The 13,745-nt window shown below is 35.5% G+C and overlaps 1 protein-coding gene across 1 annotated transcript in view; it reads right to left on the bottom strand.

Annotated features, from left to right (window-relative positions):
• Positions 1-13,745, bottom strand: part of CFAP20DC (CFAP20 domain containing) — a 64,717-nt gene that overhangs the window by 3,189 nt on the left and 47,783 nt on the right. The window contains exon 16 of the mRNA XM_058813087.1: positions 2,194-2,285. Within this exon, the coding sequence (XP_058669070.1) occupies positions 2,194-2,285 (92 nt within the window). The remainder of the gene's footprint in view (positions 1-2,193; positions 2,286-13,745) is intronic.

Raw genomic sequence — 13,745 nt, forward strand, 5'->3', positions numbered from 1 at the left:
GTTAAGCCTCAACTTAAAGATTTCTTTAAAATATAAAAATTGACCAATCTTTATTAATTTACTAATGCTATACTATTTTTACTTAAGGATACTTTTAGATAAAATTCCTATCTGGAACACATTTTGACTCATTGCAGGTTTTCAGGGCTGATTATATACTTTTGTTTTCCTGTGACACTTGGAACACTGGAAAACTGCACAGAGTAAATAATCTTGGGACACTTCCCAATATGAGAATTAAGTAATTATCTAATGTGGTATTAAAAAATTAAAAAAAAAAAAAAAAAAAAAAAAGGTGAGGCTGAGCAGAGCAGCAGAATTTCCTGGAATGGATTTGAGCATTCAGTTTGTTGTTCAGATCTGGTATATAACTGTCAGGAATGTACCACACAAATTACTGACCTCAACTGAAATGAATAAGGAAAAAAAGTTTTTCCCAAGGTGCTCAAGATATATCACAGGACACAATTTATCTAGCACTTCTTTCAAAAATGATACTCCAAACTATCTAGTTACCATGGTCCATTGGGTTTTTTTGGTACCTAGGAAAATACCCAGATTCTGATGTTTGATGGGGATGATCCAATCTGACAGGCCTTTATCACACAGCACTGCAGCTTCTCTGCTGCTTCATAGAGAGGGCTGTCCAGTAGCTCAGAAAAAATCCAAACTGTCCTGTTTGGGGAGGGAAGGTCATGGAATGGCTTTGTTGTTCTCTCCAGTTTCTTGGAGAAATGATCCTTTCAGTACAAAAGGGTTTTTTGAGAATCTGGAGATAGAAAATTTCTCTATGAAGTTATCAAAATTACAAACATCCTACATATACATCAGTCAGAATTTTACTCAATGAAGGTACAAAATAAAAGGCAAAAAAAGCAGCTATGGCATATAGACAATTTCTCTTCTCCACATGTGCAATCACAGGCACATGATGTAAAATACTTCAGCTTAAAGGAAAATGAATTTAGGAACAATTCACAAAACAGTTTGGAAATTCTAGTGTGGATACCAGGAGAAATACAAATCCCCAAATATACTTATTTTAAAAAGCTTTTTAAAGATAATAACACAATTTAAAAAAAAAAAGTTTAAAAATTATAGGTTTGCTGCAACAAGCCTTGAATTTCATAATACTAATGAAAAACATTCTCTGGGACCTTTCATGAATTTTTATGCAATGTGCCTATAGCTCAAGGATGACTGTTCAATTCTGCTTGGCTTATTTAGGACCCTTAACACGACATATTACTTGATTCTTCAAACCAAGGTCCCTTCCTGACAGAAAATTTGTATTTTGCTGTCAAAAACAATTACAAGTCTATGTCTATGAAAATGTTCCCAATTTGAGGGGCATAATTTATTTTAGACAGTAAATCCCTGAGACATCTTTACCCCTTGGACAGCCAGAATAGAGGGGTCAGATTTATGAGAGCTCCCAGTGAATTCCTGAGCCCTGAAAAAAAATGGGAATGTCTGTCCTGGAAGTGTCCAAGGCCAGGCTGGACCTGGTGAGGGGAATGTCCCTGTCCATGGCAGGGGGGTTGGAACTGGGCCCCAAGGTCCCCTTCAGCCCAAACCATTTTGTGATACTCTGTGGTGATGATCCTTCTGCCCTGTTTCCTAACATAAATGATAAGAAAAAGAAGGAAAACAAGGTATTTTCTTTAATCTGCTGTTGACTTTCCAGTTTCAGTTAAGGTCTTTACCATTCTCTAAGCAAACACCATTAATAAGCAACAGCCTGTAACTCTGGTGACAACAGTCCTCAGGAAATCACTCTAAGATTTCATTTAGAGCTAAATCTGCAATTTTTCTTCATAAGAGAAGTATCTCTTATGCAAGTATAATCCTGCCTCTGAATAAGAATGTTTAGTCCTTGTGTTCTTATATAGGTTTGCCATCCCCATTAGCATAAATTCCTCATTTTTAACAAATAAGATGCATTTTTTATGAGCTAATCTGTATAGAGCCAGAACACCAGGAAAGAGCAGCTGCATGTTGTTCTTCTAACAAAGGCAAATAATACTGCATGGAAAACTCTGCTGCCTTGAGCTGAGATTCATAAACAAGGGAACTTGAAACCAGAAAGTAGTAGGATAGAAAACTATGAGAAGGCAGTGCCAGCACTACAGAAATAACATTTAGAAGTGTCTTTCTACCCAGGTTCTTTTCATTGTCTTCATAAATTCCTACCTGGAGGTCTCTGTTTTGTTGAAGATTTAGTGTTCTCTTCTAGTTGTTGGCTTCCAGGAATGACAGGGGGACTGAACACATTTAACGAGTCCCTGAAAGATACAAATCAAAATATCATCTATAAAAACCCAGTTTGTGTTCCTATTTTTTTTCTAATTCTTTTCATTATTAAAAAAAAAAAAGCCAAAAGAAATCTCAGGTTGCCAAGTGTTCTGAAACAAAATCAAGCTGGATTTTATTATTATAAAAATAAACTTTACAGTTAATATAATTATTAAATGTTAAGGCTTTCTCCATTCAGGCCTGTTCACCTCTTCTGTTTACATTAAAATTTGTGATTTAAATCAGGTTTGCATTTTAGATTTCAGCTGATGTTGCTCTCTCAGCACAGGGTGTGCAAGTATCACTCAGAATTATCCTCTGAAAGCCTACAGGACCCTTCAGAGTCTTTTTCTGAGGAATAAAGGCTTGGAATGAACAACCTGTGGGAGTCAATTTGATTAAAAATCCTTACCCCCTCTAAAGAAAGAGGCTCAAAGACAATCACAAGATGTGTTTGGTTTGGTTACCACTGCCTTGGCAGTGCTTGGTGCCCCTGCAGTCGGGTGACAGACACAGAATGTGGTGTGACATTCCCTGTCTGGATGGGTGGTGAGTTAGAGCTGAGCTCAGACAGAAATGGATGCCACAAACATTTTTCTGAAGGGGAAACATTGGATTGAGTCTGAATGCTGTTGTTGATATGGGGGGAAAAAACATTTTGAGGCAAATACATCCTAAATAAATCTTTCTATCCATTTCCTATTGTTATAAAGTCTTGTATGTAATAGAGAAAAAATTATTATTGAACATAACATGATTCTAGCTGCTGACAAGACAATATAGAGGACTCTAACAGGTGTCCTGTATCTATTTTAATTCTGTAAAGAAGAAGATTTTGATGGGATCTTCATCATAGAGGAGAGAGTACTTCTATTTAAGGACAAATGATGTCTGTTCTGGACACTAGTGTCATAACTTCTAAGAATGATTTTCATGCCATCATACCTTCATGCAAAGGTCAATGTTCCTTTCCCATACCCCACTTTATGAAACACTGTCTTTGATTGTTCCAGCTCAGAGAAAGGAAAACAGAACAGCTGTTTTTATTGTTATTGTTGTCACATTTTTTTGTTGCAAACTGCAGTGCAGTGACAAAGTCACACATATCAGAGAAAGATAGCCCTGGAAGGACACATCCATGTCACAAAGACATTCTTTGTTAGGTGACCATGTCTTGTAATTCTTTTAACGTATGAAATTAATCTCTGCACACTGTGCATAGCTGAAGTTTCCTTAAATTCCCATCTCTCCTCTCCAGCAGGAAAGAGCTGGAACACATTGAAGCTTCCACATCATCATTAACTAGACTGAACAACTGCAAGGCAACACTTGAACACAGAGTTTGAGGGACCTCACTGAATCACCTCATTTTGATAAAACCAGATCCAAAATTTTTGACCAACCTATTCCACTGCAAGGCAAGAGCTATGGAAGGGGATAAATTCCCATATGTTTGCTTCATGCTGATGGAGCAGTGCAGCTCTGAAGAGTAAATTAAACTTGGTTTGGGATTGATTTATGTCTGGCTGTTCCAACAGGTGGCACAAAAGCATCATGCATGTGAACTTGTGCTACAGGCTGGGGAGATTTGCCAGAGCTGGAGACATCCATGGCTTTGTCTAAAAGGGATAAATTTTCCCAGATTTCCAGATAAATTTGGCAGATTTCTTTACATTCCAGACTGTAATTGTCTCAACTTGATTGTCCAACACCAAGGAAATAGGTAACACACTTCTAGTTTCTTAAGAGCCTTCATGATCTCATGTACAAGTTGCTTCTGTCAGAGAAATCTGGCAAGGCTCAGTCATCTGGTGCAATTGCTAAAATATGCTGACTGCTTTGGGGTTTTTTTTTTAGTTTTTCTGCTACTTTTGGACTTGTTATTGATTCTACATCATCTCCTGTTGGCATGTGTGCATAATCTGGGTTGAATCTGGGGACAACCACCTATCTGTTTGCAGTCAAAATGGAAAAAACTAATTTTCCGCCTCAGGAAACAGAACTGTTGGCGTAGAAACCCAGCAAGTAGCATGGCAGATTTAAAGGAAGAGATATTGAATTTTCCATCATGTCACAATGTAAAAAACATACCTTAAAATTTCCTTATAGCATGATGTTATTTTCACATACATGGCCAACCTCACAGCCAATCCCTCTGTTCTGCTCTTCAGCCGAGGCCACTGGGAGTTGGTGTAAGCAATGCCCACAGCCTTGTCTGTCACTGTCACCTCATCTGCATTCCCTGAATGCAGCCAAAGCCTCTTTGTCCACACCAAAGCTTCAGAAGTTTTAAAGGTAACAGTTAAATGCAGGTTGGTACCCAGTAGCATGGGGAAATGTATTTTCCATTGCTGTCTTTGCATGTTTGGTTCGATCTGTGTGAAAATCAGCCCCAAACCCATGAGATGTCTCTGCCCATCCTCACGGCAGGGCTGGCAGCACAAAGCAGCAGCACCAGCCTGATTCTCTACAACTGCACTGAAACAAAGGCAGCCAAGGCAAAGGTGATCTCAGAGAAACTGCATCAGATCTGGGGAAGGTAAGGAAGTACTGAGTCCTGAATAACACCTCTGCTTCCCAACTGCATTTCCTTCCACAGTCACTACAGCTTTTGCAAAGGGCAGCAATGTCTGAGAGCCAGAGAAGAACCAGAATATTTCTGCTGGGACAACTGCTGAAACAAAAGTGCAAGGAGAGAGAAAGACAATGCTCACTCCTAAAGAGAATTATCTCAGTCAGACCAACACAGTTACAAAATATAAAAGCTTTGGAGTCCCTGTGCAGTTCCACCAGTCTGGCATAAACCAGAAGCATTTAAAGATTTGTGTTTTTTCATATAAAACATGTGTCAGGGAATTCCTAAAAAAAAAATAGGACCTGTAAAGCAGAGAGGATGTCAGAAAGAAGGAAAGAAAGCTAGTAAGGTAATTACCTCCAATGGAAAAGAAGAGGCAAGTCATGGAGAAAACAATGAGGGAGCAAGGTAATAATAAGTTGTTAAAATTAAATAATATGTTGTTAATATTTAATAATATGTTGTTAAAACCAGTATTTGTGCTATATTAATAGGTTTTATTACTCAGGAAATTGATAAATTTTAGTTTGAAGTCTCATATCTGGAAGATGTGCATGAAATATTAAGTCTGAGAAATCAGAGATAGGATGATTTTTTGAGTAGTCAGGTGATTTTATTTTTGATTTTGTCCTTCATTTATTGGAGTCAAATATTCTATTAAGGTGTTCAGTTTCATATTCATATTTATTTTGATTTATCTGACTCAGTAGATGAATAACTACTTTTTTTAGGAGGTGCAAGTGTAAGATCAAATGATTTTGATGGTTCTAGAAGGAGGCAAAGAAGTTTTTATCAATGGCGGACGCAACAGAGATGTGTTGGAAAGTTTATTATTTCCTATTAAGACAGTCTTGATTCAGTTCATGTGTTTTCTCTCAGTATCCAAGGAAAACAAGTAGTTTTGCTATTCAACCCCCTCCCACCAAGACATGTAATCCAAACATTACAGTGTTAGGGTTTCATTGTTTACTTGGTATTACTTTCAAGGATAAAACATTTTACACAATATATATTAAAAACTGGTTTACTACTTCTGTAAGTTAGTTAGCAAAGTCTAAATTACCCTCCTAAAAACCTGAAGAGGAATTTAAAAAAAATGTAATGAGTGCTGAAATCTTCCTGGTTAAATTACACTGAAGGTTAAGTGCTGGCAGTTGATGGATAAAATTCTGAGGAGAGGCTTTACAGGAGGAATTCTGAGAGATGCTGCAGCTGAGCACACCAAACTTCCACAGTAAAAACTGCAGCTGCTTTTAGGAAGAAGCTAAAGCATTTGTTTGTGTGTGGGGGGGACAGAGGATTTCTGTGAATTTTAAAAAAGCATCCTGAAAAATGTGTTAGACCTTGACAAAAGTCAAGGACCAGCATGGAGGCAACACAGACTGTGATCTGTGTTCCTGGTTATTGTGGTTTTATTCTGAGTGAATAGAGAATATTTATTTTTTATTAAAGAAGCTAGTTTATCTCATTAAAACAGAAGAGCTAATCACACATTCTGACTAATTAAACCCACTCTATTTATGCTATCAATCCCTCCAGCTGTAATCAATACAATCAATGTGCAATAAACCATCCAGAGCTTCCTGATAACAGTGTGGAATGCCAAATATTGTCTTTTGACATTGTGAGCTGCATTGTAGAAAGGCTCTGAATAGGTTCCACACACACTCAACAGTATCATGTACCTTTAGGGTTTGCACTGAAATTCTTCATTATTCTGAAAGCTATTCTGCATACCAAAATATAATGCAAATGTTATATAAGCTTGTTAAATTTTTCTTAAAAAAAAATCACTTATAAATTCTTTACAATACTTTCAGATAATAGTGGTCATATAGTGAAATGGTCACATGACAACTGAACTGTGATAGAAAGCAAAAGTATCTTTTGGACTTATGAACATCATTTTCACTTTTATGACAGTATGGTAAATTTTGCAGGAAAAACGCTTCTATCAGTAAAGTCTGTTGAGAAAATTAATGATGTTTTATTAAACAGCACTTCTCAATGACAATGTATTAAAATTATTACCATCAACAGAAATCCTTAGAATCAGAACTTCTTCATTGAAATCTTAATGAACACCTTTGATACTTTGATTTTTTCACATATACTTTTGCAGATTGGGAGACTGAGAAAATGTCAAATCACTTAATATAGAGATTTTTAATATTGCACTGTCTTGAGATAGCATACTTTATTGTATTTCTTTTGGATCACATTTAATTTGTATTACTTAACTCAATGGGATCATTTAATTCACTTTATTAAAAAATGAAATGCTTCAAAGTTTTAGTATGGTTTTGTCTAAAAATATTAAAAGAAATATTTGTTCAGCCTTGCAGTATACTGCAAAAGTGCAAGACCAGGGCTCCATTATATCAAATCAGGGAATGAAAACCAGCATTAGTTTTGTATCATTATGAACACATCAGATTGACAGTCTGTTCAGCATCTGAAGGGTACAATCACTAAAACCACAAAAGATCTTATTTAACTGCATTACTCAGTGAATTTTTATGGACTTGAGAGGAGAATGGGCTTGTGACTGGGTGAAGTAAGAGGAGCACATTTGCTGAAGTGTGTTTTTACAGTGGATGATTTGACTAACTGTGGAGGGCCAGAAAATGTCAATGTATGAATCAACTGGAAAAACATTTTAACAAAAAAAGGACCAATTCCTGACATCTTGTGTAGCTATCAACTTAAATCTCAGTGCATACTTCTGCTGTATTAACAGTATTTAATACCATGTGGAGCAAATCCTGCTGCAAATGCTGCAAGTGCACAGTGATACCTTACCCTGATGCACTGAATGCAGAGTGCCAGCTCCCATCTCAAGGATGCTCCAGTTCTGCTGAGACAGAGACCTAATTTTCTCCTGTTTTTAATTTTAGTTATATCTATTTAAGACAATTTAGTAGAGACTATCTCAGTTCTTAGATAAATTAATAAAAAGTAGCCTGGCATTGTAAGACCCCTCATCTATTCCCTGATCCAACTTTTTTTGGAGCATGAGTTGCTGGTTAGGCTCCTTCAGATTAAAAGATGAGAATTTTCAATTATTTCCATATCTCATCAGTTTCAGGAACATGTGTAACTTTATTAATTTAAGGCAAATTACCTGCACACACCTGTTTTGTTTCTGTTTTGTCACATGTAAGTCCTGAATCATAATGGGAGGTTCTGGTTTGTTTTTTAACAGGAGTACCTCCATAAAAATAATAATTATTAAATAATAATCTTAAATAATAGGTTCAATAGTGAAGCAATGACTTTTGTAGGCTGTTAATGATAAGATTTGTTTGATGTGTGTAAAAAATGCCATTATTATTTGAAAATAATTTCAGGTCCTGCCACTACATATGACCGTAATAATTATGAAACCACCTGAGCATTGTCCATTATTGTACATAAAATGCTTTAAACAATTCAAGTTCTTGAAAATTAAGTTTTTCCATAAAAATTCCATAAACTAATACAAATTCAGTATTAATTTATACATCAATAACTGTTTAGTGCTACACAGTTTCAGGTGGGGAAACCAGTGTTTTTTTAAATGAAAATCTGGGAGAGTTCACAGAAGCAGAAGATATACTACCAAAAGAATACAGAATATACTTATACATAAAAATCAAGGAGTTTTGAATGCATATTTTAACAAAAATCTTGAAAAATAACATAAATAAGTATCTTGCTATGACTTTGCAGGAATTGAAAGTTCTATTTTCAAAACTATTTAAGGGCAATCTGGCAATACATTGATTATTGAAAAAAAAAAAAAAGTAGGTCATGAGCTAAAATTGTGTTATTTTCCTGGAGTGCTACTGTAGTTTCAAGATATCATTAAATCAGCACAAAGCAACACTTATCATTTCCTGCACATTTTTCACAGTGAGCTGCATTCTGACTATGAGTAATCTGTTAATCTGTTCTCTGCCTCACAATCCGTCAAAGTGACAGATTCATTCCATCCCTAATACATAATATCTTCATTTACTGTATGCCTTACTGGAACTTGCATTTTTTTTTTTTCCTAGCACTAAGATTGAGAAAATCACAAGCATATTTAGAAAATGCTTTTTTCCTTCCTCCAAACCACTTCAGCAAGTCCTTTGTGTCAAACACTGCACTTCTAATGGAGGCAGGGACCTCCTTAAAAGCTAAATAATTTAATTGTCCACGAGATCATAAAAAGTACAAATGCAACTGTGCAGGGAACACTTGAATCTGCTCCTAAAGTCTTAAATCTCTAAATGAACAATCTTAGGGGTGCTAGATTGGATTCAAGGATAACAAAGGAGATGTGAATTCTACTAAGTAAACAAGATATTTAGATAAAGTAAGGTGCTACTACAGGTATCTACACTATAATCATGCTGACTGGTATGGGCAGAAAATCTCACCTGTTAATGTTTTCCAGTTTTTCTTTCATTATCAAAGTTGAAATGATAACTTTGTGCAGGTTATTAAAACCATACACAGTCATCTACATCTAAAAATACAAATGACCTAAATTTGGAGGTTTAACAGCTCAGTAATTATTTTATTTTGCTATTTGGTCTATGTTTTGTAGTTAAATACATGAAATTACTATCATAGGTTCTGTTAAATAGAAGGAACATTTAATTTTACTTAAAGACTGAACCTTTAGATCATCATTATGTTAGCTTGCTGGCTAGATCACAGTCTTGATATTCACTAGCAATATAAATGGCACTAGTAGAGAAAACCAGTGTTTTCACACCTGATGTAAGTAAATTACTAACTCTTTCTTCCTTGCTACTTGTGTTTCATTTATCAGAAGATCAGCTGTATAAACTGGAAGTAATGAATTTGCAAAGGTGTGTCAAAATTCCTTTGTGTTAATCTAACTAAGCAAGTAAATTCTAGTAACTACATTAGATACTCATTGATCAGTGAATGAAATGGATTTGCACATTTAATGAAGTATCTGTTAGGCAGGATGTGCTTATTTTTTGTGTACTTTTAACAATTAAATCAAAATTTTAAAAGAAATTATATTTTACTCTTCCACCAGTTCAGGAAGCACCTGAGTCTAGTGACTAAGAAGTGTTGTTGCAATCAAAGTAATTTCTAAAATCCTTAGTGCATATGCTGTCACATTTCCATGGTCTTAGATTCCCATACCAGGGAAAGCCATTTTTGGATTATTTTAACAAGCTTTAGCACGTTAGCTGCTTGGTTCTCCCTAACCTTTCTGCAGCTAAGCTTTTTAGCATCATGATTAAAAAAATGTAACCTGTTCAATTAGATGGTTCCTGTGCCATTTGCTTCTTTTGTCATGTTCTTTTTCATGCACATTATTGCCTGACAAATGCAGCAGAACTTTGCTAATTCAGATTAACGACTGGGAGATCAACTGCAAATTACTCTATTTTGTGGGTAAGTAACTGAACAAGTAAAATAAAAACCAAAGTACATTTTGTGATACATTGTTCTTGTTCACTTATTTTGACAACTGTTGTGTAATTTTATACTACTTCATAATGTAATATTGTCTGTTTTGCAGAAGTAATGGTATTGTATGATCTTATAATGAATCATAAGAATAAATATGCTTCTTTGCTTGAAAAAAACAGTCTTTAAATGTGCTTCTTAACTAAGTTATTCTGCTATTCAAACCTTTGCATGAAAATGCAGGGGCCTCTTGTGCCTGAATTTCACACCCTGCACGAGAGAGAGGTTCTGGTGTAGTGCAAATAAATGTTATAGCTGCAATCCCTCTTTTACTGCACCATTTCATGGGTGAGTTTAATTTTACAGAATCTCTCAACGGTATAATAACACATGCACCAGCTATTGGAATGTTTAGTTTTCATCTGGGATGGATGAGAGTACTTGAATGGTAATCTCAAAGCTGAAGATCCTTTCAATATTTAAAGTTTACAGCTGATGTGTTTTTTATGCTGGAATCACTGATATTATGCAAATTATGCAAATGTCAGGTACCATGGTATTGGCAATATATGAGGTAACCATAGGTTCTGAAAAAAGACTTCTCTAGAAGAAAATTCCAAACAAAGAGAAAGAAATAATTTATTCTCTAAAACCAGTAGAGTGTTCAGAATGCACAGAAAGAGGTGTTCATTATATTTACATATAATTTATATTTAGAACTAACACACCTAAATTTTACCAGTCATCAAGTTTGTACATAATTAGAAGATACTTTTAGTTAAAGGTACACGTTTATGCATCTCATGATCCATTACCTGAAGTGCTGTGCAGGCATATCATTACAAAAATAAGAAAATTGCATTGTTGGATAAAGTAGCAACTGAGGATTTGGGTTCTTTTTTTTTTTCCTTAAGGTAAAACCAACAACTTTTTTTTTTTTTTAAAGTTATTGTCCTCCTCAAACACACCACTCTCCATATCAGTGAAACATTTTGTGGTGACAAATCTCAAATCTATAACATTTACCATAAAAGGGATGAAAATGTTAGTTACTTTTCTTTGGGTCGATTGCACTGTTTAGTTTTTTGGGTTATTTTGATCGTAGAGGGAAGAATAATGATGACATCCCAATCAGTCTAACTTAACAAATGTAGGTTACAATGACAAGACAACCTGCTTTAGTCAGCTCATACCAAGCCCACATGAAGGGAGGTCAATGGCTCTTAATCATTTGTCAGAGGCTGCAGAACTTATCAGCTGGTTTTAGAGAGAAGAAACTGAAAAAGAAACATCTGGAAAAAACCTAATTGAAAATTTAGCCATACACATTTGGCACAAAATTATTTAAGTAAAATATACTTCTTGTGAAAGGATACTCAATTAAATGTTGAAATATTTGTGCCCTACTTCAGTGCAGTTTCTGTGGAACAACTGTTTGAACAAGAGGAACAAATTTCATTTGTAGTTTGGTGGGAAGAGTTGAGTACGATTCCAAGACAGGATCTAGTGAGGCAATGTTTATAAAGATAGGGGTTTTTCTAATAAGTTGAAACCTTTCTCTAAGGCAGAAAAATAATCTTTTATCAGAAATAAATGTTCTGAAGAGCATCTGTAGAAGTGTATAAAAGTCTTTTAATAAATTAGGTTCAAGTGATCTTTTTCAGAGAATAGCTCTGGATACCACAATTCAGTATGGCTGAAATTCTAGAACATTTACTATCTTCCAGGATTTCCTTCAGTGAAACTTTCAAACCTTCTATGACACACAAATAGTTTGGAGGAGAAAATCTTACTAAGGAGATGCTGGTTATATAGATAAATGTAGTCCTTGCACTGGAGAAGTGAAATGTCACAGGACATTTCTGCGATGGAAAGCAAAGGAATCTTTTGGACTTATGACCATAATTTTCAGTTTTCACAGACAGTGAGAGCTCCCTGTGTGCAGAGAGGAAAGCAATTCCTGAGCTCTGCCAGCAGCCCATCAGCTGTGGGAGCGGCAGGGCCAGGGCAGGAGCAGCCACATCCCCTCACTGCCCTGGCCCTGCAGCCTCAGCTGTCTCCTCTCATTACCTGGGTCTCTGCCCTGCACAGCAGCCCCAGCTGGGCTGGTTTCTGTGGCAGGAACAATGTTCTTGGCAGAGTTATGACCTTTACCCAGTGAAACCAATGGACACTGAGTCGAGCTGAGTCACTTATTGACTGAATTTCCATTACCTTCACAGCCTTTCTTTCCTGGCTTGTCCTTTTATCTCATTATGGACAGAACCTACATTTACTGGACAATAGCTTCCACATTGGTCTCTTCATTTCCCAGAAGATATCACTACCACACTTCTAAAATTACTCTCAAGACCTGTTCTTTTCCCCTCTTTACAAAAAAACCTATTTGTTCATTCAGTAAATGCACCATGTAACTATCTTCATACCATAGCATTTACACCCACACACCTAAAGGGGCTGTATTTCAAATATTCCATGTGTTCCCTACAAAGCTATAGTAGGCTTACAAAGTTTTAGACATTTTCTAGTTGCTTATACAGGATTTGTTAAAATTCCCTTTAGAAACAGTGCAGGAACTAAGTTATAGAATTGCCATTAATTTTATTTCCTCCTTATTTAGGTACACATCCTCTGTGAAAAACATTACAATTTTTCCATTATAAATGAAAGGTAATGATGTGAATAATGGTATTCAAGTCACATCCTCTCTAGTTTTTATATCATGATGCAAACTGACCTCATAATTTTGTCATCTTCTGTATTTACAGCCCAATAATGCTTTTCTGGCAGTTCACAAGGGTTACTGAATTTATGAGGCACTTGCAAGTCAGGTATTTTATGAATACCACCTGCATTTCTCAGAAATGATTTCTAGGGAAATTTAAGTCTACTATGTGTACTGGATTAAAATAGCATAAGAACTAAGCAATAAATTATACTATTTTGTTTTAAATTTTATTATATGAATATACAAGTTTTCATTGTTGATCATATTAACTTGATATGATGAAACACTTTCTTTTTACAGATAATGGTGTTTATTTGTTTTTCCAGTATATAAAATGTACCAAGTACCAAATTGCTTTAGCACATGCTTAAAAATAACTTAATAAAACCTGACTTAACCAACATATGGGCAAAAAGATGACAAGCAATGTACCTTGCACTAAAATATAGGCAATTTTAATGTCATCAGAACTATAAAATCCATTTTGGAATAAAGAGTCCAAAGTACTGTCTCAAGGTATCTCCTGTTGTACTCTGTGGACTGTAGTTCAATTATCTCTGTCCACTTCATCCATTCATTCATCCAACTTACAAGGAGATGGTTCCTTAGACAACCATCACCTAGAGAGGTCTTCTAAACAAACAGAAGTACTTTGATTTACATGTGAAAGGGAACAGGAATCCAGGATTATTCTTTTAACTCCAGTAATATACTGGAAATATATGG

Source organism: Ammospiza caudacuta, chromosome 12, assembly GCF_027887145.1.
Source record: "Ammospiza caudacuta isolate bAmmCau1 chromosome 12, bAmmCau1.pri, whole genome shotgun sequence".
In the NCBI taxonomy this organism is placed as follows: domain Eukaryota; kingdom Metazoa; phylum Chordata; class Aves; order Passeriformes; family Passerellidae; genus Ammospiza; species Ammospiza caudacuta.